The sequence below is a fragment of the Phalacrocorax carbo genome, chromosome 7, assembly GCF_963921805.1.
Source record: "Phalacrocorax carbo chromosome 7, bPhaCar2.1, whole genome shotgun sequence".
NCBI classification, from domain to species: domain Eukaryota; kingdom Metazoa; phylum Chordata; class Aves; order Suliformes; family Phalacrocoracidae; genus Phalacrocorax; species Phalacrocorax carbo.
Window position 1 is genome coordinate 17,960,794 of NC_087519.1, and position 26,089 is coordinate 17,986,882.

Genomic DNA, 26,089 nt, shown 5'->3' on the forward strand with positions numbered 1-26,089 from the left:
GCATGCATCCTGTGATAGGGAGCCTGGCATGCAGCTCAGCAAGACAAACAACTCCTGCTGAGCCTCACAGGCCTCCCAGGACAATCTGAAGAAGAGAGGAGGAGGAACAACTACTACCAGTCCAGCCTGAGGAGATGACAGTCGTTGTGTTGATGGGACCAACATGTTCCAAGTTGTCGACCAGACAGCAAGGTTCAACCTCAGTTGTCAGCCCCAGTACAAGTCACAAGCTCATCCGATGATGAGAGAGATAACATCTTAAAGGCAATATGGATTTCATCCTGTCAAAAGACAAGATTCATGGTGCCAGGGCATGGGGAGGGTGGTACACTTAGAGCAGCAGTACATAGATTTCCTGTTTCCCAACCTTGCAATGGTATTTACCAGTACTATGGAAGGTTAGTACATTACCTTAATTACTGGATTAATTTAATTAGGGTTTTCATTACAGAGATGAAAATATGTAATGCCATGGACTATTTCTGGATAAAACAGCTGGTTCAGACACGCTGGATGGCATTTGGCTTGTTTATATTTATTAAGAGTAGTTATAAAAATGTTAAGTACTATCAGAAAGAAAACCAATAACTCAAGCTTATGTCATTCAAACAGATGCTGGTTAATATTAAGGAACTTATTTCCACTACAACTGCTGTAGCACTGCTAATCACAAGAATTCCAAAATTATTTAAAGGTATCATATTGTCCACAGATGGTTAAAGTACACATTCACAGTTTCTTCATTCCTGGAGCCTGCATGAAAAGAAACTCAAAGCTGCAATTCTCATATACCAACAGCTGGAGCCTTAACTAAACCATGAAATATCATAAGACTCACAATACTAAAAAGTGTTAATAACTCTAAGTTAAATCAGTGCTGATTCAAGAATAAGCCAGAGATTTTTCTAAATTGTGATTTAAAACCTCCAAAACAAATATGGAGATACGCACAGAGAAAAATATAATACCATCACAAAGGAAGTAGCACTGTAATAAATAACACAAACACACACACACTCAGTTTTCCCTCATTTCAGTCTTTAGGAAGCAAAGCATAGGTTACTAGGGTTCTTTACTATGTTTTGTACAACATACCTTCTCATGAAGCAAATCATTCTTGTACCAAAATGTGAGAAAGGTGTTTGTATGACAGAAAGCAGATCAGCTGACAGTTTGTTATTCTCCTAAATGCTACTGTCCGAAGCAAGCACCAAATTAATATAGTCCCATGGATAAACCTTTAGGCAACTATTTTGGAGATCTTGCTACTAACTCCTCGTTCAGTCACCCAGCAGGGTGAATGATTCCAGGCAAGCCCTTTCAGTGACTCCCTAGATGTAAAACAGGGCCATCAAATTTATTTCCTTTGCTTTGACACTTTCTGATAAGTTCAAAAGCTAAATTTTACTTAGCATGACAGTACAAAAGAATTACAGTACCAATATATACATCTTATGCTGCAATAAAACTGACACCAGGTTTTCTTCCCTAGAGTAATGTAATCTTAACACCACTTTTTTTCCCCCAAATCATTATTTCTAGTTAGATCATCTGCTAGTTGGTGGGCCCAGTTATGACGCATATGAGTTGAATAATAAATGGAGGACAAATATCAGATGAAACACATGCTGTAGAGATAATTTATTATCACTGCAGATAGCACATCTATTCCACACCTAAAACCCCTAAGGTGGTCTCTTTCCAAGTACTGAAAACAGCAAGTATCACAACAGACACCTTCTGTGCCTTTTACTTAGGGAAGAACAGAGGGAGATTTCCACCTACCATTGAAAACACAAAGAAACCCCTTTATTGCTAAAAACAAACAAACAAACAAACACAACACAACAAAAAAAACACGCACACACAACCAAAAAAACCACATAATTGACCTAAAGGCACACTCCTGGTACCACACAGGTATTTTCATGGCAAGTCATCTATCTAGAAAGCAGGCGGTCATTTACCAGAATTAAGAACTCTGCCACCACCAACCTTTACAATATTGGGATCAGAAATGCAATGCAAATCAGTATTTACTAGGAAGTATTCCCCTCCACTGCTCATTTGATGCCTCTGATGCAGCAATGAGCATGGAATTTCTAATCACCAACAGAATTCCTTCCCTTTCTCTCTATCATCCAGTATGTGACAGCTCTTATCTCCTGGGCCATAATATGTCAAATACTTCTACATAATTAAAGCCACACTGATTCACTGGCTAAGAATATCACAGGGATAAGTTTCTTTCTAAAGCTGCCTTTCTCTAATCAAGAGTTGCCTTCCAGTAACACAAGATTTTGTGCCTAAAGGACATTATATATGTGTGTATAACACTCCTTTCTCCTCCACAAAACAGCAATAACAAAAAAAAATCATTATACTTTGATTTCCCTTTGTAGTGCTAAATGAAAGACTATGAAGGATGGCAACTGAGGTAGGCAAAATGCACATTTTTGTTAAGTATTGAAACTATAATTTATATTCCTCCCTGGATATAAACCTTTATTGCACTACCAAACAGAATCTTTCCATATTTCATTCATCTTTGGTTCATTCATCTCTCAGATTTGTTATTATGGTGGGGATTATTTAGGAAAGAAAATAAAAATCTGTAGAGGTCAAAAATACATTAACAAATTGGTGACAAGGCTTATGTCTTGTCAGGTTATTTTATATTTTAATGTACTGTTAACAGTTCATTCTTTTTACATGCAAATCTGTTAAGGGTAAATTTAAATATCAAGGCAAGCAATTCTGGTGGCATGGCAACAACATGCTATGCTGCATAGTAAGAATTTGGAACTGAGGCAAGTCTTTGCTTCTTACCCATACTGGATCAGTTTATGAGTAGAAATATTTGTGTTCTTTGTGTAACTGCTTTTATGACTATTCCTGCATTAGTAGTTGCAGTGGTCTTTGAAACTCAAGACAACAGAGCAACCTCGTGAAACCTGGTAGCGGTCAGGCTGGCCATCCTTAATACACAGAGAAGGTACAGATTAGAAGAAAACATTTTTTAAAATATGGTTAGTAACAGTAACCTCTTTCTCAGGAAAGAGATTTGGTGTGGATTTGAGGAGTATAGCAGCTCTGAAGTAATCTTGCTTCTGAACAAGAAACAAGCAATCCCACCTCCATGCACTCTCCCTGATGTCTTGAAAGGCATCTCTCTTGGCTTTTAGAGTATGAGTTTTGAGGCCTATTTTAAGATTTGGCTAAACCAAAGGGTGTATTTACCCTTGCTCTGAAATGATATTTTTGTGGTAGCTGGTAACAGTGATTCTAGAGTAACATCAATTGCTTGATGTCATTTCACTCTTGGTGATAAGGGGGAAAAAAAATCCTATGTCATTCCAGAAAAGAATCTGGTCTGTGCAACATTCATTCTCTTCAGTTGCTCCAGTTGCTTCAGTAACCAGGCACTCAGGAATGTATTACCATTTTGCTGGGGCAGGAAAAGGCAACATTAACTAGAACTTCTGACACTCCCTAGAAAGACAGGCTAACCACTGAAGTACAGTAGATGATCTTCTGATTTTGAAAGGCACAGCAGGCAACACAAAGTCCACCCAAGTACCTTTGCTTCTGTCTAATGGATGAAGGCAGTAAATATGAGGAGGGCTGTGTAGGAATCTTATTTATTTCTCTTTCTCTCACATACAGATCAGCTATTTCACTGAACCTCAACACTGAATACCAAACATGGCTACTCCTTCTGGGAGGTTCTTATAATACTGTTTAGATAGGTGCTGTCCTTGCAGAACTTGGGCTTCTCACCCTATGTTAGAGCTTGTATAGCAGGGGAAAAAATGCTGTTTAGAAACACTTGTCTAAACATTTTTTGAACAATTGAGCACCAAAAAAGACAGACATAGAGCCTCAATGTTTTGCTCCTTCATAGTTGTTTATCCTGGTTTAATGCAGACAACACACTGATGACTTCATAGTCTTGTGTTTCTTACAATCTGAGGCAGGTATCACCTTGCCTTTGAAGTTGCAGCTAATGTTTCATCCAGGCTCCCTACTTCTACCTAAACATTCACTCTTTTGGAGCCTACACTTCAAAAATTTCTGCCACTTCCTCTTCCTCCTCAGGGAGTTTTCATATACAGACCACCACCAATACAGATATTGCCTTGTTTCCCTTCCTCCTTCTTTCCTCCCATGTCCTCTTGCTTTCCAATATGCTAATTTTATTTCTATAACCAGTTTAGAACTTCTAAGGTAAGTCAGCACTTATAGGTCTAAAGGCTGTAGAAAGATATGTAGAAAGATATGTAGAAAGATAAGCTTTCTCCAAGTTTTATTACCATAACCACTTTGAAAGTGCCTGCCCTGTCACAAATGCTTTGTGAACCAACAAGAGTTGGTTCCACCTGGCTTTTGATGCACTTTGTTTCTTCCTTAGTATGAATTGCTGTAATGACTTCATTTTCCCTGTGACTGAGGATTTCTGGGTGCTACAGGCTCACTTTGCACGAGACCAGTGGTCTTATGCACGGCAGGATGCCTAAGGCATCCCTTCCAAAGGCCCTTAAGGGATTCGTCCATGTGATTCTCCCAAAGATAGGCACAGTTTGTTTGTAGAGAATTGAGGTGACATTGTCACTGCTGCCTACTGCTAGTTTGTAGTGCAACTAAGGTTTACATCAACTGTTAGAACCCGAAGGTATGCAAGGTCTTCTACATTTATTCCTATGCTTCCTTCTTCAGCAGCTTATCCAGAGGAGCAGACTACACAGTGATCCCAGGGGATCATTCTGATGTCATTCCTAAAACCTCTTTCCGTGGACTCAGGCTCTTAACACAGTGAGATGGAATGATGGAAGTCGATACATAAAAATATTAATTCTCCATCTCTGTTTATCTGCTAAAATATGAATTTTCTGTTCAATTTTTACTGGAATTACTATCTCACTAAATCCCCCAGAGAACCCTGCAGTGTCATGCTAAGATAATAATTTGGCTGTCACTCACAACAAATCCAAAGTTGAACAACTGGAAAGCAGAGATGACTCTTCTACAGTCACTGCAAGAAAAGTACCTTACTGGAGAAGATGGAAATTAACCCAAAAAGCCCTATGTTCCTGTGTTAGATAACATCGCTTGGCACTCTGGACTATAGTAGTCAAGCATCTAGATCCACACACCCACCAGAACACTGTCACCACTCATGGTTAGTGTTACAAAACTATTATGTTGGGTTGTAAGCTGTTTGTTTGCTTTTAAGATGTTGCTATACTCGTGATAGTAAGAAGTAACTTGCCTGCTATGACCACATAACAAAATCTTAGCTAAATCTAATCACCGTACTCAGGCAAAAGAATTTCACAAAATTCTTCAAGGATTAATCTTATGAACTCTTAACACACAAAGGTAGATGATGTATGAAAGAAAAACTTGCAAGGTCAGGCCTCTTTCTTGTAGAAACCTTTTAGGAATAAAATCAGCAGATTTCACTCTTCGAAAATGATCAAGGTTACAGTACAATTGACTTGGGGAGAGGAACTTCTGCAAAGGTTGTAGCTGACCAGTACGTCTGTGAGGGGGATCTCTCAGAAAGTAAAAGGAAAGACAGAAGTCTAGAAATAATGCTAGCTGGTGACATGATCACAAATATTCCTAACATCAATGCACAAAATGAAGTTCAAAACCTACTTCATTCAATTAACAGAATGGAAATATTCAACCTGCTTTTAAGTAATAAAACAATAACAAGTTATTCCTATATGGCTGAATCTTCATTACTAAGTCTGTAACTAGAAGGGCTATTTTCTGAAGGAAATATCATATTAATGGTTCAAAACAGACAACTATCACAAGATACTCCTCCATGCAGCTCCCACTGGTAGCCCAGATGGATATTAGTAGATGTCTGCATTGCAGAAGTACTGCTATTTGAAAATCTTTATCTAGACTACAAACCTCACACTGGTTATAACTGACATATTTCTCCATTCCAAGACTTTTAGTATACCTTTTTGCCAACTTTCCTTTCCTCTTAATTTACTTCTGTTTCAAAATTATCCCTTCATGTATGAGTATTCTTCAGAGTATGCATCTGCATCTCCAGCAATATTTCATGCAACCTTATCATCTGAGAACAATGACACTTCTTCCTTGTCATCCCTACCTACAGGGCTTCGAGTTGTCCCTCTTTTGCTTAGGTGGGAGTACCTATTAATCCCAGAGTTTTCGGTACCAGTCTCTGCTCAGCAATGAGTTACTCCTCTTGAAGTGCAAGTCACCTTCCTCTGCTGCAGCAGGTGAATGAACACAGTAAGTACTGCAACACAAAGGAAAGGAATGTCATGTACTCAAATGACAGAGCATTTACCTATACGTATTTTTGCCAGCTTTATAAGACCTTTCTTCTGGAAAATAGTATCATTAGCCAAGATGAGACTTAAGTTCAGACAAAACTGAGAATTGGAATGAAAGCCCTCTTCTCATGGATGCCATGATAAAGCCTAAGTACTGCATGTTCAGCTCCCACAGGCAGCACAGCCTAAAGCACTAAACACTTCAAGAAAAACATGGTGTTTTCTTGAGCTGCTTTTCACACAGCCCTCAAGGCAAAATGGGTCCTCAGGAAAAAAAAAAGAATCTTACATTTTAATGCTCTCTCCAGTAGACTAAAAGCATTTGCAAGTATCTAAAGTACTTATAATGAACATTTGACTCAGCAATTGCACGTTTTGTGGAGTGTCTAAAAACTAGTGAATTCTGCTTCCAGCTCTTCCTCTTAACTTGTGAAGCGCATGTGACTGCAAGTGCTTTATTTTCTCCAGCTATAAAAGCTGGAGGTTCTTGCTTGCAAGAAGTGTGTTATTTCTTTTGTTTATTTCTACATTAAAATAAAAATATTTCAAGCAAATATTTCTTCCTTGGGAGGCTTATAGTAAGCTATTAGTTTGTACTAATCTACTATTACACAGGTAATAGAGGCCAATGTATCATACTGATATTATACTCCATCTTTGCTGAGATGGATTAGCCCTAGAATGGAAGCCCTAGTTCTTTCTAAAAAAATTCTGACTTCTGGAAACTTGTCTGGTTCTTGTATCACATATGGATAGGCACAAACATACAACTGTTCATAGGGTCATAGAACAATTCAAGTTGCAAAGAATATTAGAGGTCTCTTGTCCAACATTCTGCTCAAACCAGGATCATCAGTGAGGCCTGATCAGGTTGCTCAGGGCATTACCCAGTCTGGTCTTAAAAACCTCCAAGGACGGAGACCACACAACCTCTTTGGGTTACCTGTTCCCATGTACAATTGTCCTTGGGGGGAAAAGGTTTTATTTATATTGAGTCTGAACCTCTTGTTTCAACACATGCCTATTGTCTCTCAGTCTCTGCCACATACCACTGTGATGAGTCTGGCTCCACTTCCCTGAACACCTCCTTGTACGTACAGGAAGGCTGCTGTTAGGTTCTGCCAAAGTCTCCCCTTCAGCAGGCTGAGCAAGCACCCCTTCACCCTCTCCTCACAGTGCCTGGCCTCCAGCCCCAACCACTTTGGTGGCTTCTGCAGAACTACAGTTCATTATCATCTTCCTTGTACCAGGGAGCACCAAAACTGGATGTGGTCTACTGAATGAGTAGAGGGGGGTAATTACTTCCCTTGATCTACTGGCTGCATTCTAGTTCATACAGACCAGGATGTTCCTGGCTATCTTTGTTGCCATGGTACATGGCTGATGCACGTGTAGCTTGCTGTCCACCAGGACCTCTGGGCCATCTTGGCAGGGCTGCCCCCTAGCCTCTATCGTTGCAATGGCTTAAAGCATAAAAAGCATTGCCTTGTTTATTTAGACACAGATCACAAGGGAAATGGATATAAAAAGTCTGCAAAAGCACCTAAAAGTTGCTGTGTTCAAAGGCTACAACCAACATTTTGTTCTGGACAAAACCAGGATCTTCCATATTTCTCTCTGTGAGCTGGTAGCCTGGAACAGAACACTTCTTGCTAGATTTCTCTACCCTCAGCACAGGAATGTAAACTGGAAGAGGCTTAAACCACAGTTTATTTTTTAGCAAATGTTCTTATCAGAAAAGCTGGAGAGATGGTAAAATTATGCTTCTTGAAGTGCTTCCTCATGTTCACAGGCTTAAGCAAAGGCCACTTTTTAAAGACCTAGCCCTTGTTTAAATTCATGTCCAGTCTCCAAGCTGAACTAGCACTAACGAAGTAACTGTACAAAAGATGCTTTTCAAGATTCTTCCTTAGAATTGTAAGCCTTTGACCAAAAAAACTGAGCAGCTATGGCCTTTTCAAGAACACTTTTCCTTTCCCGTCAGAGGATCAAGGGGAAGCAATAATGCAGCTGCTGATTAGAGGCAACACTGCATTTTTTAAAATTCCTTTAAATATTTCCGAGTGTAGATACGGGCTAAACTATCAGAGAATTTAGGGTTAGGAAGTCTGATAATCAAGGTTTACAAAGACAAGTCTGCAGCCTGAAATCCTATGAGCCCAAAGTGGAGTAAGGACGGTGGCTTCCCCTTTAGTAGTTTAGTACCCATAGAACAACATATGGAACTATGTCCCATACACAGGAGAATCTGGACTATACAGTGATAAATTACAATCTTATGCTTTAACATAAACATCAATCTCACACTTTTCAGTGTACAGATAATCAGCACATACTGTATTTTTACTTAAGTAGCAATAAAGAATTACACTAAAATTCCTCCTTTTAAAAATTATCCTATGTGGAAATACTATTGCTTACACACAACCACATAAAACTACGATAGCAGTTGTTTCTGTTTTTCAGTTCTGCTGGTTAAGTAACAAGGGATTCTTTGGTAACAGGCATAATACACAATATACCTTTTCTGCAAATGGATTTCCCAGCCCTTCCTGAGAGATTACAGGGTGGCCTTAACCAGGTAATACAACAGAAACACTACCTGTATTTTTCACCCAAACTGGTCACAGTAATTTAAGACTTTCCTTAACCATCATTGCAATACACATTATCTCTGTACTATGACCATTGTATGATCTCTTGTCTTTATTTAAACTTCATTTCTTGTATGCCCTCACTCGCATGCAACAACCATCAAAACGACACTGAGGATGCAAAGTACATAAATCTGAAAGTGCAGACTGCTAGCTGAGGCAAAATAAGCCCGTCTTTGCCTTTCCAAGATGCAGCTCCAAACGCAGCATTCCCTTCCTCTCCCCCACACCCACCCCTTTTGTTATGGCAATACAAAACCCCCCCAACGTATTCAAAAAACTGTTCAAAAAGGGGAAAACAGACCATGCTATGATGTCTCATGCTGTTTATCCCAACAAAAATCAAGTATTCGCAATTGAGAAGCTTTTTCCCTCCAGAACTCACGATGAAGGAAATGGGAACAGAATGGATCAAAAGCTCTGATCCATTTGCTACACTGGAGGCATGAAATCAGAAACAAATACAAACTCTTAGTGGTGCTGCATTACATGAGGGCTCCTCTCGCATTTCTTTTAACTCTATTAAGACTCTTAAGCCTCCCGCCCTCCCACAAAACACAGACATTATGCATATGTTGCATCGCCGATCCCTGCATTACCGAAGGCAGACGTTACGGCAGGGTTGAGGTGAGGCGGCCGGGATGGCGGGCTGAGGCGGGGGGCTCGCAGCCCTCCCGAAGCATCCATGTCCCCAGCGGCATCCTGGCTCTGGGGAGACCCTGCCAGCTCCCCAATGGCTGGCGGGAGGCGGTGGCGGCGCGGATCCTCCGCCGCCGCCTCCCCGCCACAGCGGGCAGAAGAGATGCTCCGTGCCAGCGGGGCCATGCGGGCTTGCAGCAGCCCCCGGTGCCGGAGCCCCCCGCCGCCGCGCCGCCCACCGCGACCGCACCGGCGGGCGACGCCATGCCGCAGGGGCTCCCCTTCACCCCGGCTCCCCGTCCCCTGCGGGTAGTTCGGTTGCCAGGGTGGGGATGAGGCGGGGGTAGCTGCTCGCGGGGCGGGCAGCCCCCAGCCCTGATTTCAAGGGGAGCGATGTTCGCGCGGGGCGGAGGCGGCGGCGCCCCCTCAGCGCCCGCCCTGACCCGCGGGCTCCCCGCTCCCCGGAGGGGACGCGCAGGGATGCTGCCGCCCCACCCCCGGCGGAGCCGCCGGTCCCCGCGACGACACCGGCCGCCAGTCCCCCGCCCTGCGCCCCCACTCCTTACCCCTGCTGGCAGCGGCGGTGCCGGTCCCCACCCCGCGCCGCGGCGGCGACACGGGGGCAGCTGCAGCCGCTCTTTTGTGTGCCTGCCTCGGTGCCACACACCGCGACGGCTGGAGGGCCCGGGAAGCTGCGTGAGAGCATACCGCCGCCCGCCCGGGAACCTGCATGGCGCATAGCCCGGCCGCCGCGGCGCCTCAGGGGGCCGGCCCGGCCCGGCCCGGCGTCCCCCGCCTCTCCTCCGCACCGACTGAGCCCGCCCGCCCCGGGCCGCTGCCCCTACCCTGCGGTTGCCCCCGGCCCTGCCTGTCAGCCTTCGTGCCTCGAAGCGCGGGCGTTGCTCTCTGCTCGCAGGGTCCTCCTTGGCCTGCTCCCAGCGAGGTTGGAAGGGGTAATGGCAGAACTCCCTGCGCTGTCTCACAGAGGGCCGGTGAGGTGATGCCGTGTTTGTGTGCCCCCGAGTTTCCCAGAAAATGGCACAAAAAGTGGGTGGCTTGGTGATATGGACTTCCACTGATACTGGAGGCTGGGAGCCCCGCTTTGCTCCAGCACAACACGTGCTGGTGGAGGAGCTTGCCCAGACCTGGATACTGAGGAGAGCCAGCCGTGGGGCACATCGCTCCCACACCCCTGGCTCGCTGGATGGAGCAAGCCTTGGCCCCACTACCCTTCAGGAGCCCCTCAAGCAGCAGTGGTAGGCAGGTGTTTGTTGTAGGCCTCCAGTCCTGCTGTGACATGTGGCAAGGCCACCCTGCATCAGCGGTCAGTACACTTAGGGACCCTGCTTTGGTGGTGGGCCATAGCATATGCTATTTTCTGTGAGTCTTCCATACCATTTTTCTATGAAGCACATTCCTGAATGCTAGCTATGTAATCCTGCTAGTTAATGATCTCAGGTTTCCCTATTGCTTGAGGTGCTCCATTGTAACAAAAACCAAATTAAACACCAAAAGTTTGAACATTATAGCAGGGGACATGACTGGACTTAGTCACATTCCACCATATGGCCAGATTTATAAGATCAAATCATTATTTTTATGCCCTTGTGCAGATAATACATAGATCCCCCCATAAAGATTAAAAATAGAAGATGCAATCTCTATTGTTTAAAAGCTCACTGAAGTGGGTTTCTCCAAGAACGTTCCTTACAGTGAATGATAAACATAGTTGGTTCCTCAGGCCTTCCATTAGAAACTACTAGATCTTTCTACTGCAGCTAGGTGATGGGGATTACTTTGAATATAAAGAAATATATGTGAGATCAAGTACTCTTAGGCCAATTATGACAGGACTTGCTCATAAGTATGCAAATTTGAACTTGTAGCTATTCTTGAATGTAAAAAGTAGCCTTTCTCATGATAGCAAAAGTGAAAAGCTCTCTTAATGTGATTATATTACATTCCAATCAGCTAGATGTTAATGTTCACTGTAATAGCTGTGTCCAACTTGGTGTGCTTTTGTTTGCCCTAGGATAGCTATACCAGTTGGTTAGTACCAAGTCAAATTCCATGTACATGTAAAGGCCCATCAAGAAAACACCATTTTTGTGGATTTTTTTTTATTATTCTTGTTTTTGTTTAGTTGTTAAGATTTCTGTTAAGATTCACTACCTACAAAGTAGCCAGCTGCTACTAATAGGCTATTTTCTATCATGGTTTTCTCTATGGTGACCTTTCTTATCAGTTCCTTTCTATATCCTAATTACTTGACTGATTTTGGTTCTCTTTTGAAGAGAATAAGAATTGAAACATTACGTAAACTGCAATGCATGTATGTTTTACACAGAAATACAGGATGTTATATATAATCTATAGGTGGGTTGTTTAAACATTTGGTAAATCATGTTAGTTCATATTATTGATGGTCAAAATAGCGAACTTGTTGAAATAGCCTCATTATATAAGGAAGTTTTCACTTGCTTAATCAATATACCAAAAGCAGTATTCCCAGCCTCACAGGGCAGGTATGTGTTTTATTTCTGAAGTTATTGCAGCTGCAGGTATTGTACTACAACTGACCTCTCAAAGACTGAAGGAGTCCCACAGGGAATGGGATGTATTTTTTAACTTCTTAAATTTAAGTTCCTAACAAACATTCTCTCTCCACCTCATTTTGGAGACAGAGACTCAGACAGGTAGTTATTATAGAAAATTGCATACCAATATGGAAGGTAAAAATAGGACAAATAATATCAGTCCAATAATGCACCTCCCTGCTACTCTCCAATTTCTGGAAATAATCTTTTCCATACAAACCACCCATAGATGCAGAAGTAGAATATTGCCCCTATTTAATGCAAACTGTGCATCACCACATATGCCTTCAGAGTCCCCACAGTTACTAGTTACTTCAAAACCTTTTTTTAAAATCATGATATAAACCCATCTTTATTACTGAAAAAATGCAGTGTTAAAAATAAGTAAAAATCTTCATTAAAAATCTGTTTTATAGATTTTAGTACCTATTTGCTATTTTTATGTTAACAAAGCATAACAGTTAAATATCACTCTAGATTACAGTTTGGATTATGCCTAGAAAAGTCATTAAGTGCTTCAAAATGTACCATTACTTTAAGATGCTTATGAAAGAACTCTTCCTCACTTGTGAATCTATGCTATAAAATTTGCATTAATCATGCTGTTTTAAAATATGCAAGACAGTGCAAATGAACTTGAAACTAGATAATTACATCATTTTATAGATATTTAAGGATTATACCATCCTGGGAGGCAAACCTCACTCCTTCACAATAAGATAAATATACATTTCATAAAATGTTCAAACCGCTTTGAAAATACTCATCAAAGGTGACTGTTTTTGCATTCTAAGAAGGTGAGGTCTTCCATTTTAAAATGTCAGCGTTGGGCCAATTAATTTATATCTCGTTGTTAGTTTTCATTTCCATATTAATCTTATATGATTTGATGTTCCAAGTTTAAACTGTTGGTTACCTTTCTGTGTCTATTGCCACCCAGCACCCTTATAAAATGCACCAGGGCTACCCTTTTAGGGATTTCTTCTGTTTCACAGTCTAATAATTGGGTCAACATGACAACTGCTTTGGTAAAAGTATTGAGTGTTTATTGAAACAATTAACTCTAACTTTTAATTAAGGGTTCTTGAGTCCAACAAACCCAAGTCAGATCGCTCTCGTACAGAGAGAATCAAATGAAGCACCAAGGAAATGATTCAGAGCACCTACTCTAAGTACCTCAACTAGACATTGTAAACATTGTCATGTTTCCTGGTCTTCCTATGAGACTTCCTTGGTCACACCAACTTCCATTCATCTATCTCAGCAATAAAGTCCAAATCCAAGGACTGTCCTTAACAATAGACAGCAATGCTTCTGCATGTGCATTAGGAAAGTAAAGTAAGTAAACTCTATTCTCAGCATTATACACAGGAAGCAGCCTGCAAAAGCAAGTGCCATCATGCGTTCCTCCTGTCATTCATACACAGCTTTCTAAATTTCCAGGCTCTGTTAACTGTATTAAGCACTGTGTCTGTGGCATCACGATAGAGTATATTCTCCCAAAACTTGTGATAAGTTGGGTAAATATGGTAATAATGAAGGCAATTGAATTCAGAATTAAATACCCACTAGTTGAGGGGTTTTTTTGTGGGTTTTGGGGGAGTTTTTTGTTATTTGTTTTGTTTTGTTTAATTCAGGTCAATTAATGGCAGTATAAACATGATGGGACCAGAGTTTTTGCAGATTTGCAGAACTCTTAGCTTTTAAAAGGCATGTAGTTAGTCCTTTTCTCAGCTTTTTGAGTTTGCTTCTAGGTTTGTCTCATCTTATAGAATGGGATTCATTCTGCAGCCTCTTCTCTCACCTAGGAGAGACTTGAGGGTTGCATAGAGGAACTCAAAAAAGGTATTTTGCATCATTTAATTATCAGCCCTTTAGCTGCCTGAGTAATGCCTGAGTCCAGAAAAATGTGTCTTGTCTGCCTTAGGCAGAATGAAATGGGAACATGCTTGAGCTCAGAGGGAAAAAAGGCACATGGAGAGATTGGAACAGGAAACTTGCACTTGAGAAATGACCTAAGCGTGACAAAATTCACTGACAAAATATTAACACTTCATCTTCTGAAAAGCTTGACATTATCAGAAAAGGTTTCACTGTATCTTTTGAAATAAACAAACAAACAAATGCCCATTGTCAAAGCCTAATTCGCTTCCAAGCTAATCAGGCTCCAGTTATTTGAATCACTGTTGTTCTTTCAGAAGTTGTATACTGATGCAACAGGGGTATATCATTAAGTGTCCCTCCAATGGAAGAAACAAATCACAGTTCTCTATTGCTCCAGTTTCCATCCCTGAATTTCCACTGTTTTTCTTGATGTTATTCCCCTTTTATAATCATGGCAGTGACAGAGGGTAAGGCTTATATATCTAAACCCCCCTAGTCCCGACCCTTAGAAAGTCAGAACAAAGAATGACCTCTGAAGGCTCTCTGGTTTAAGGTGAAGGACTAGAAGTTTCTTACAAGTATAGGGGCTGATCGTGTTCCCACTGAAGTCTATGGGAGTTAGGCTTATGAACAGGACACTTCTCTCAATGCACCTTAGCTGTCTTCAGATTCTTCAGCTGTCCAGCTCTCTTGGCTACTCATTCCAAGCCTAGAGCTCCACAGGTGGAAATTCTCATATATTGTAGTGCATACCCAGGCAAGTAAAGGGGACTGATCCCACCATATGGTAAGAGCTTGTAGTAAGCATGCCCCAGTTTTGGGTATTGACTAATTTTACAGGCCTAAACTCTCCTTTTGTTGTTGTTGTTGTCCTTTTGTTTTGGGTTTTTGTTAATATCTTGATTTCCACCTTAGGAGGAGTCAGATGAAATGTATAAGCTGTGAGTGAGATAAGAGCATGACTTAGCTATGATGAACAAAATACATCAGCTGACTTAGTGCTAGGCAACCCCACTGCAGTCAGTCAGGAAAATTGCTGGTTACTAGCTAAAAGCATTACAAGTGTCTTTCTGCTAATAATATGGGGAGCACAATGAGACAAGTGGAGTAAGTATTGTTTACTCAAAATCTCCATTCCCTAGTACTCTATCAAGCTACTTTTCTGAGTGTATTGATAGATGTCATACACAAAATTCCATCTCCTTCAGAGAGGACAAAGAAATGGAGTAGGGACCTAGGGAGGACTGCCCTGTTTTCTGTTGCACCAAACTACGGATATTAGGTTCAAAGACTTCTGTTCAATTATCTTGACATGTAACCAGCGAGGCTTCTAGTCTTGGCATTCCTATGCTAGTTTTGCAGAAAAGATGCCTCCCCATCTTTGAAAGAATGGAAAGACAAAAGCAGCTTTGCTAGTAGAATGTCTTCTAGAATGACAGAATCATATTTCAGGAATATCAAATCATCCTGCTTTTTCCTTAGGATTTCTGAACTCAAACAATTTAGAATTTAGATCACAAACTACCCTCTAAACAGTGATTTGGTGACATGCATGAACCCTGTGGAAGACTCTATTTTTCTTAAAATATGACAGGAGTATTTATTTTAAGTACAAAAATATCTTTAAAAAATGCATGGCTTTGCAGAGTTTTTTTCAGAAGTAAAATTAATGAGGAAGTATAAATGTCTTTAAAGCCCTGTTTAACTCTCGGGTCAACATTATACTATTTTGTTGTAACAAACATGACACAAAACACAAGTAATTCAGTTTCCATTAAGTAAAAATTCTCCTAGACAAAAATGAACTTAGCTCATATCAAGCTGAAACTATTCATTGTATATGCAGAGATAGGAAAATACAAAATTCATATTGTGGTTTAGCTAGGAAAAAATATTACTTTTAATGATTAAGAAAACTAGAGAGAGAAACAACAAGTCTTCGATTTCTACAGCTGATGTGTCAAAACAAACCTATAAAAGAATGTACCAGGACAAACTCTGCTTGCTTAATCTAATAAAGCCAAGTCTGTCCATGAATAAGTCAACAAACTGTGACTGCAGTCTATCAGAAGCGTAAGTATGCTGGCATGCTCTGTGATGTTAAAGACAGTATACATAAGCAAGACTTATGCAGCTTGTGTTTTCCACTGATTCTGTAAGTGCTTTTGCATAGGAAAACAATATTTATGAAGTGAGTGAAAAGATTAATTGCTATTTGTTCAGGTCTCTTCCAGGTATCTTCCTATGGATAAAGCTTGAAAAATATATATTCAATACCTGAAAAACCTAACATGTGACAAGTACAGTACAGCCTGAAATACATTTAAGGTACTTTTCTTGCATTGCCTACATATCCACAAAGTTCATAAAACAACTAAATGATGATTTATGCATGGTAACTAACTTAGCAGTAACTGCTATGCCAAGAAAAACTTATTTACTGATTGCAAACACCCATACAATAACATAAGGATTAAGGATTTTTTTTACTGCATGAACCAGTCAGTGTGAAGCATAGACAATGAATGGTGCAAACAGAAAATACAGTGTTCCTTTTTCCTTTATTTCTAAAGGCAATATCTATGCTGTATTGTTGTCACTGAGAAGTGGATCTCCGCTCTGAAATGCAGAACAAAATAATGTGGGATGACCTAGAAACTGTCCAGTTTCTGTGGTTACAGAGGTGAAACCATGCTGCAAACATGAGGCAACAGCACACATGTAACTTGGCTCATGGATTTGTCTTTAGAATAACAAAGAATTCAAGAAATATCAACATAATAATTCTGAAAATCAGATCAATAACAACAAAAAAGAAAATGACCCTAAATCTGTAGCACTGTTTCAGTACTCCAAAGCTGTACTTAATCCACAGGAACTATAGTGAACTTGTAAAGACTGAATAGCACACCAATATTCTCAGCACCAGCTCAGTCACTTCACAACTAATCTATTGTTTTATTTATGAATATTACAGTTCAAGCTTGCTCAAGCTCCACAAGGACTCCGTGGCAATCTTTAGGGTGAAGAAAAATCACAGGTTTCCCATGTGCGCCTATTTTTGGCTCTTCACTCAATATTTGTATCTTTTTTTCCTTCAGTTCTGTCATAGCAGCTTTTATGTCATCAACCTTATAAAAGAAAAATACAGTTCATACAAATTAACATATTACACTGTAATATGCGGGCTACATTTATGACCAATAATACAATTCCTTACTAAAATGTTATTTCTAAATTCTAATATAATTCTGAAAATAAATTATGAAGCTGTTTTAAGACACCTAGTCTTAAAAATAAAAACCCTATAGAATTTTGCATTTGTCATTTGAAGATTTTATAAAATAGTTTAAATAGATTTTGCTATATTTAAGAAATTATTTTAAAAATCACTCATTCACAAAGCCCACTGATTTTTTATGTTGTTACTTTATAAGGACTCCATAAATAATATAAACTCTAGATTACTATTACTAAGAAGATCATATTGCTTTCTAACTGTCAATTACTAAAGAAGAATGCCTCCCTGTCTAATTGATGACAGAACACTGACTCATTAGATGCTGGTGAAAAGGGAAGGCAATTGGTAGAAGGTAAAAGGGAAGTCCCTTTTAGATTTATGTATCTTCCTTCTGAGTGGGTTAAGCTTCATAAAGTTTCTTAAGAAAAACTCTGGAATTATCAGAAACGTACCCAGAGTATGACCTGGTTTTCCTATTGAACTTAATTATAATAATAGCCTTTAATGTAATACTTCCATACAGTTTCCTGCAAAAATACATAATTAACAAAAACATGTCTAGGCTGTATAATGTGATCTCAAGTCTGATGTCATGTCATCAGATGAAATTTGAATTTTCCCAAACCTTAAATGCATTCATTCTTTGAAATAATCAAATTGGCACTCAGTTTAGCAAATCCAATAGTCAACAATCAATAAGACCTAGAGTTAAAATAATAGCATTGCTTTTTTTTCAAGACTGAGGTGTCTGGACATAACTTGGTGAATAAACTTGCATGATGCCATTGTAGGGAAGAAGGAAATACCTAGCTGTAACTGAGAGGAACAGATATCATTTGCAGCAGTTCTGTTCATGAAATTTCTGAACTCACTGCAGTGCTTCCTACACACAGCTACTAGTCGGCTAAAAAAAACCCAAAGAAATTACTGTCAAGTTTTATCTAAAATAAAACAGTACACATAATGTGTGTCTTAGCTCCCTCCAGGTTGTTTCCCCACACAGAAAAGCCACTGCAGCTGCTGCATCTGTCCTGCAGAGATGGCCAGAAGAGGAACTGTGTCTGGGCTCAGCTGGAATGAATTATTGCATCCCCAAGGAAGCAGTGACAGCAAACAGTGGTAAGACTGTGGGTGCATCCATGTTAGGAGAGCATCAGTGTCGTATTTCTTATTCTACTAAATGTCCAGCATGCATTTCATTGCAGGTATTAAGTTAATTTATAGCTGGTCAGGAATAATTTAATTTCTGCTTAAAATGCTTATTTTGTCTGAAACAAATTCCCTATCAAAACACCTGTCTAAAAATTTCCTTTGAATAATAAGACATAAGGAAGACATGAAAAGCATTTTGATAAACTTGTCAGTCTTCCTCTCCAGTATGGAAAGAATTTGCACAATTCAGCTTTTTGCAATAAAATTGTTCATAGAAAGACATTTCTACAAAATATTTTTTGAATTTCAAATGAACTGTCATTTGACACTGAAGTTCTTTCATAGTTCTTCTGAAAACTATTTTTGCTCAACTTTAGAAAGACAACATCTCTTTGAAATTGTAAGATTTTCCATGCTGAGGAGAATGGAAAATTGCACAAGGGAGGTTAATATCTTTTTGATTGACTATGGTAGGGACCAAATTTGTTTTCAGTCCCATTTAAACAGCAGGTCAACAATGGATTGCTTTTTTCTCCATGTAAATTAGTCTATAATCTTCCATTCATTTTTATGTGGAAGCAAACATGAGGGACTTAGAACAATAATTTTCTTTTTTTTCTCTCTCTCTTTTTTTTTTTTTTTTTTTGCATAGAGAATGTATTTGTGAGTCTTCATTTAGGAAAATCTGACTGCATGTAGGACTAGTTCACCCGATTAACAGAAATTAACTGCTAGATTACGATTCCTGGCTTGCTTGACCTACTATATACAGTTATAAATTTTCTTTTTTAACACAACACTTCTACATTTTCCAACATAGTGTAATTAGCATATCCCATTCTTCTCAATTTTCATAATTAACAGTATGACTTCCCTTGACAGCCATCTTTGGTTTATCTGCACCAAGATCATCTCTCATTCAAAATGGAAATCTACACAGAACAGTTTCAGCTGGTAACAAATATTTCTTGAAATGTCTTAAAAGGGATTACATAGACTTGAAACCCTTGGGAGCTTTGAGCTCTTTTTGCTGAGAAATCCCTACAACTTCTTTCTCTTGTACCTCTAAGTACCACTGGTCTTACGGAGGTTTTTTCAGTCCTACTGCAAATCACTTCTTTCTTCTACACTCCACATTTCCTAAATCCAGCTGAAGTCTTTCATATTTCTATACCAGAACTGCTGAGGAATACAGTTTAGGGCCAATTTAAACAGAACTAATTTTCTTACTCTTGAGCATTTGCAAATAGGCAAGCTTAATATAAGCAAAATTGCAATGCCTGTGTGAGTGCAAAATTTCTCAATTCTCAGTGAAATCATGCAACTGCAAATACTGGTCCTTATGTTGTATTCTGAGAACAATTTTTACTCACATCAGTAATCTCATTACTTTTTATTATTACACTTGCATGAAATAATAAAGTTTGCAAGACTCAGGTCTGTAACATATTAAAAGCATATATCATAGGCAGCAGCATGAAATTTTGCATCAAACTTCTATACTAAAACATAAGTATACTAAATCAGATAATTACTATACCCAGCACCTTTATGTCTTGTGTACGCCCAGACCAATCTCTCTGATGGACAAGGAAGAACAGGACAAAAGAAACTCTGGAGACTTTACTGCTGTTTGGTAAGTAAGATTGACTGTCTTTTTTGACTTCTGTATACAATTATCAACTATATATCATACAGGAAGAAACTTCTGCAATTCTAAACTATGCATTAGCTTAAACTTACAACTCCATCTTTTTCCAAGGTATGTCCTTTCTATGTCAGGAAGTTGACACCTGTCAAACACTCTTCCTAAGCCCTTGGGCTTGTCCACCTTCCACACTGGATACTTAACCCTCCACTCTCCAATTGAATCTCCATAGCATAGAAGAGGAAAAAATCATCACAAAGCTCATGAAATTGAACTGTGATTTCCAAAACAGAAAAAAGGCACTTTTAAGACTTCTTCTTATGCAATGTAAATTCTCACAAATATGACAGCCTTATATATTTGTTCTTGACACATTTCAAACCTATGGAAAAAAAACATGCATACTTTAATATCTCTATCTTATTATATGATATATTGCGTTAAAGTACCTCAATGCAGATATGATGCATTCCTCCTGTCTTGTTTTTTTGCAGAAAGCTTGCAATGGGACTTTTCTCTCCTAAAGGATGTAGAAGTTCCAGCTTTGTATTTCCCAGCTCCACAAAAACAGTGTAGACACCGTGTTCGGGAAGAGCAAGAGTCTTGCTCACCTGTGCTCCTAACACATCTTTATACAAGGACCGAGCTTTTTCCAAATCGGGTACTGCAATTGCTACATGATTAAGTCGGCCCAGTTTCCACAAAGAGCTTGGAATGTTCGGAGAAAAGGAATTTGATGATGACAAAGTTCGTATTGTGGGTGCTGAAGTCTGCAGTCTGGTAAGAAGCCCTGAAAAAAAGCGAATAGCACCAATAAAATGCCCTTGAGAAAGTACCAATATCTACTCTTTCCCCTTTTAATGAGGCCCATATAACTCCTATGTCATAAGCACACCAGTGTGCGAAGCTGAAGGTAGATTGAGACCACGTAAATAGTTATTGTGTAGTACTAACAGCTCAATGAAAATTATGCAATTGTGTATGTATTTATTCAGAAGTATTAAAAAAAACCAAAAAAGGGTGCACAAATTTGGTGTAAACACTTATATATCCCTGTTAAAAAGAGGACTACATGGCCAAATGTAATGGTCAACTGTATACTTAAAAGTGACTTCTGAATTTTTCAGAGCTTCTTACAAAATAGAGAAAGAAATGAGGATATGCCTATACATCTAGAAATTATAACAAAGAAACAAGAAAACCAAAACAAACCTTGGATAGAATTGGTACTCCAAGATCCAAAAGGTAAAAGACTTGAGCTCTCAGGTGTCAGAACTAACTCCAGCAAGGAAAGAAATGTTATGTTGCATCTGAGGCTTAAAGAATCCTAAAATCTCCTGAGTCTGATTTCTTATTTTCTCTTTCTCCAATGAATAAGTCATTTGCCCTCCTTACTTTTCACATGCCATATAGGTCTTACACTTACTTTCATGGACCTGTTTCAAAATGCTCAGAAATATTTCAGTTCCAAGCACTGTGAATAACATCATGTCCAACTGACCAATAACAATTTAGAAGATTATCTTTCAAAGGTCAAGATCATAATAGCTTTTTTAATGCAACTAGCACCGCTGACTTCAGCATTATTTACAAAAGAAAAATAATATCATTTGGATCATCATAAATGAAAAGGTAATTATAAAACAATATTGGATGACCACATGACCCAAAAGTAAGGGCTAACATGTAGTCAAAAAATAGAGAAGTCATGGAGAAACACAGTACCATGAAAAACTGCTTAGATATCTACAGAACTCTTCACAGACTGCTCTGACAAGGCAGTACTGAACTTTGCACTACCTGTGTCAAATTGCTGTGTTGCTCGCAAATAGTTCTATGGTTGCTTGTTTTTAAAAAAATGACAAAAGATATAAAATGAGGATACTTGTGAATTAATTATACTAAAAATTAATCTGTCAGAGTACTAGAATCTGGAGAGGTTGGGAGTTGGGGAGAAATTGTGGTCATATCAGTTGTTTCTAGCACCAGAATTAGAATTACATGAAAGGATATATTCATAAAAGCCCGATTTTAATTTCATACCAGTTTGCTTTAGGCCATGTCAGAGTTCCCAATGCCTCAAAGCCAAGATAGAGGTGTGTTAGCATTTTGGAAGTCTTTGAGACATTCTTATCTTTAAATTCATGTGCTATTTTGCTAAGAGATTGTGCTAGGGATGCACTAGGATTCTGGATGCTTTGCAATACACTGAGGATAGCCTGGCTTGCATATTTTCAGATTCTTTGTACTCTGTAAGGTTAGTAGTAGCTGTAATTAATCAGCTAGCTTCACTGTATGAAGCTGAGAACTACCGTTTCACAGGAATTCAAGACTCTACAGCTACCAGTTAATTTTTCTTCACAAAGACAACTGATGCGGTCCTTAAATATAAGCCTTTCTGAGCACTGCTGTGGTGGAAGTGTTTGTGTGTATTTGAGACTTAAAATTGCAATGTGCAATGTGCATACTTCCAAAGACTTAGTATCACAAAAGTAAGTCTACTCAGAATCATCCGATAATACTAACTAAACATCCTACATCCATAATTTCCAGAAACTTGTCCAGTTCTGCAAGTAACTGCCTTGAAGTATTTCTTACCAGCCTTTCCACAGTACATCCTGTCATCTCCTTCATCACAGCCAGTTCTGGACAATTCTTTTTCACTTGTTACCTTTAGGCTATCATATCGGCATAGTAGAGCAACTCAGTATTTCCAAGTACTTTTCCACTTTTTACATGTTTAAAAAAATCCCCTAGCAACTGCTACACAGAAGAAAAATTCTTGTTTTTCAAATGTCTGTGCTGAAACTATTTTGTACGTAGACTTGCCATCCAGATGCTGCTGTATCAGGGGTGAACAAAGAAATTGCCTGAGGAAGCAATACTGTGCAGTGCTTTATAATGTACAAAATAAGAAACATGCAGTATCTAGTTGGCATAATTAGAGGCATGGATAATTAACTAGACTAGAGTTTGACCAGATCACAAGAGTAAATAACACATTAAAAAATTAAACACCAAAACCCACCCGCCGTACAGTCTTTTCTGTCCACCTAAGATTCTACCTAAGTAGCTCTGCTTCCTACTATTATTTATTAACACCTGATTCAATTCTTGCTGAAGCAAGAGATACTTTTCCACTTAGAGGAGGTCAGTATTCCCCAAAAGAGAAAAATCCTTTGAAAGATAAGGACCACTTACTGTATTGTTTGTTATGTTTTCTAGAGCCTTTTATTGTTTCATTCATTCTTCCAAATATTAACAGACCACAGTTCAGTAGAAATACTACTAATGTAGATTTTTCAAGCAATCTTTTCTGATGGGAAAGACCAAAATTTTTCCCATTCTTTTTGACATCTCCCATCTACAGTTCTTGCTGTACTTCACATAGGGCATATGACTACATGCTTATCATAATTTATTTTGTATTTGGTCTGTTTTCAAGTAAACTGTCAGAAAGTAGAGACACAGACTGCTACTCAGCTATTACTGAAGCAACATCAAAAAGAACAGAAAATGCTTTTTCTGTTGGGTTCTGCCCAAGAAACATTTGAGTTTTGTGGTGTTTCCTGGAAGGAGACTAGATTGAAAAAGTGAAGTATATTCCTATGATTCTTGTAAAGTCAAAGATACTTAAATGCGCACTCACGTGACAATACTATTTTTGCATCTCTCCATTTCCTCCTCTCACTTAATGTACTGTGGTGGTAGAAGTCTATAGATTTTTTCTATGAGTATGCATGGGCAGAGGACTCTTCAGCTGGTTTGGGGTGGGTTTTTTTACTTTGTTCTGTGAAGCCTTGTGAATTTATCCACGCTCTAGTCATATGCATACAGAACTTTAATTTTAAACCAATAATTACCAGTATAAATTGAGATTAAATAAAAAGCATCTGTGTTTTTCCTGCATTACATAGATTAGTAACTATATAGATTAGTTACTTAAAATTCTAATCTTCTTCTTCTAACCCAATAATCAAAAGATGACCCTGTAGCAAAAAACCCAGACCTTTTCAGCAAACTTTGGATTGAAACCCCATCACTTTCATGTTTCAGGAAACAAACACTTGTATTTATGCATGTATCACAAAACTAGTCCTGCAACTGTTGTGGCTAAATTCTTCAATCACAAAAGCATTTCTCCACTGACTTACAGGATTATTCATGTAATTCTTAACTTTCTCTAATGCTAAAAATAATTACTTTCTCTGCTTCGGGACACTGTGACTCTGCCAATGGATGCTGTGACTAAAGTACCTATGCAAGTATCTGTCCTGCTTGAAAAACTTCCATATACTGACCACATTCATACACACGGTTGCTTGTCTTGGTATATACAATATTTGCCCCTACTGGATTTTTTAAGACCTCATTTTTCAAACACTGACAACCAAATCTGAACTTCTCTAGGTATTTTGTCCTTTAGAGAAGGTTCAGCTGACCCTGCTCTCATGTATGATTGCTGGCTTCCTAGCCTCCCTGAGACTGCAGAATGTATGTCACCTTCTTAATTTTTAAATTTATTTACCCTTTATTCTATTAATGGTTGACTGATCTACTAGTATTATGCATATCAGAATTTAAACATGTACAGTTGTACCAGTTGAGGCTTACATTTTATAACAGAGCAAATTATGAAGTAACAAGTCTAAAGTACCCCATAAAATGAGATCTTCATCCTTCAAATGTTTATTCATAGGCTTATTGCTCTTATGTGGGGCAGTGTTCATGGACCTACATGGCTAGGTAATCAAACGCAAGCCAAATCCAACTGAATTCAGACATGTTCTCTAGGGGGAGGTTGTACAACTGTGGTTGCAGTAAGAACCTTGTCCCTGGGCACTGCTCTACTAGCAGCCATTTCAGGTTGAGGAAAAACTCCCAAGCGTGGAGAGGATGCTGTCACCATAGGGAGTCTGGCATACAGGGCAGTGTATTAGCTATCTGGACTAAATGAAGAAAGGGCAAAGTCTGGCCGTTCTTAAATCCCAGCAATTTCGAAGTGGCATTAGTGTCTTGGAAACTGCCAGCCAAGGATTAGGTCATCCGTAGTGCTGCTCTGCTCTGTGCAGGAGGTGGCTTTTGGGAATCATGTGGGCTCCATAGTTTCTAGAAACTGAGTCTCACTGTGCTGCAGCTCTGGTTTCTTCCATCAAAGTGTAATTCTACAAAGGTGTTTTCACTCTCAGTATTGCACTGATCGATCCCTGACAGCAGTGAGTCTCTCATCCACTTTTCTCCTGCAGTCTATGGCTACCAAGTAAAACAGCATGGTTTCGGTACAGTGAGTTTAACCTCCCCTTACTTACTATTAAGAAAGTGAACAGTCCAAATAATTATCATGACCAGGAGGTTATTTTGCATTTGACGTCCAGGTCATACCTTAAAAAAGAGAAGCTCCTTGCACCTTAAGTATTGCTTAAGTTTGGATTTTGCTGTGTAAATTTATTCTAAGCCAGATAATGTCAGTTGTTGATGTATCTGTCATCTGGATCAGAAGACCTTGTTTTTATTTATAAAAGCATTCTGCTCTTCCGGGGCCTGCAAGGCTCTCGGGGGAGGCCTGGGTCACCCGCTCCCGCCCCGCCGAGCGGGCAGGGGCGGCGCGATGGCGCCCTGACGGCCCGCCGGGTCCCGGTACAGAGCGGAATCGCCCGCCGCCGCGGGGCAGGCGCGCCGGGCCGCAGCGGGCACCGAGCGCCGCGGCCGCCCCGGCCCTCGCCGCCCCCGCCGCCCCGCCCGGCCCCCGCGTTACCGTCCGCCGCCCGCCCCAGGTAGGCCGCCATCTCGCCCCCGCCGCTCGCTCCCGGCCCAGACGCAGCAGGCGGGGCCTGGGCGGGGGAGCGGCCGTCTTCCGCCGTCACCGGGGCGGCGGCCGTGCGGCGAGCCCCAGGCCTGCTGCTGCGAGCTGCCGGCCTCTGCGGGGACAGCTACGGGCACTGCGTCTG

At 39.9% G+C, this 26,089-nt stretch overlaps 2 protein-coding genes across 8 annotated transcripts in view; both read right to left on the reverse strand.

The window, feature by feature from the left end:
* APBA2 (amyloid beta precursor protein binding family A member 2) overlaps positions 1 to 10,384 on the reverse strand; it is a 103,630-nt gene extending 93,246 nt beyond the window's left edge. The window contains exons 1-2 of one of the 6 annotated variants that reach the window (XM_064456590.1): positions 10,186 to 10,384; positions 6,137 to 6,289 (exon numbers count right to left, since the gene is read on the reverse strand). The gene's annotated coding sequence lies outside the window, so the exon portion shown is untranslated. The remainder of the gene's footprint in view (positions 1 to 6,136; positions 6,290 to 10,185) is intronic. The other 5 variants (XM_064456586.1, XM_064456587.1, XM_064456585.1 and 2 more) reach the window with 5 other exon arrangements.
* Positions 10,385 to 16,642: 6,258 nt separating this feature from the next.
* On the reverse strand, positions 16,643 to 26,001 carry MCEE (methylmalonyl-CoA epimerase). Of its 2 annotated transcripts, XM_064456601.1 has the most exons (4): positions 25,897 to 25,953; positions 21,354 to 21,416; positions 20,591 to 20,931; positions 16,643 to 17,231 (listed from the first exon to the last, which is right to left on the reverse strand). In XM_064456601.1, exons 1-4 carry the CDS (start codon positions 25,925 to 25,927, stop codon positions 17,079 to 17,081), a joined length of 588 nt encoding a protein of 195 aa, XP_064312671.1. In that variant the 5' UTR covers positions 25,928 to 25,953; the 3' UTR covers positions 16,643 to 17,078. The 2 variants fall into 2 exon arrangements, with proteins under 2 accessions (XP_064312671.1, XP_064312673.1); XM_064456603.1 differs by lacking the exon at positions 21,354 to 21,416 and having other exon boundaries at positions 25,897 to 26,001.
* Between the last annotated feature and the right edge of the window lie 88 nt (positions 26,002 to 26,089).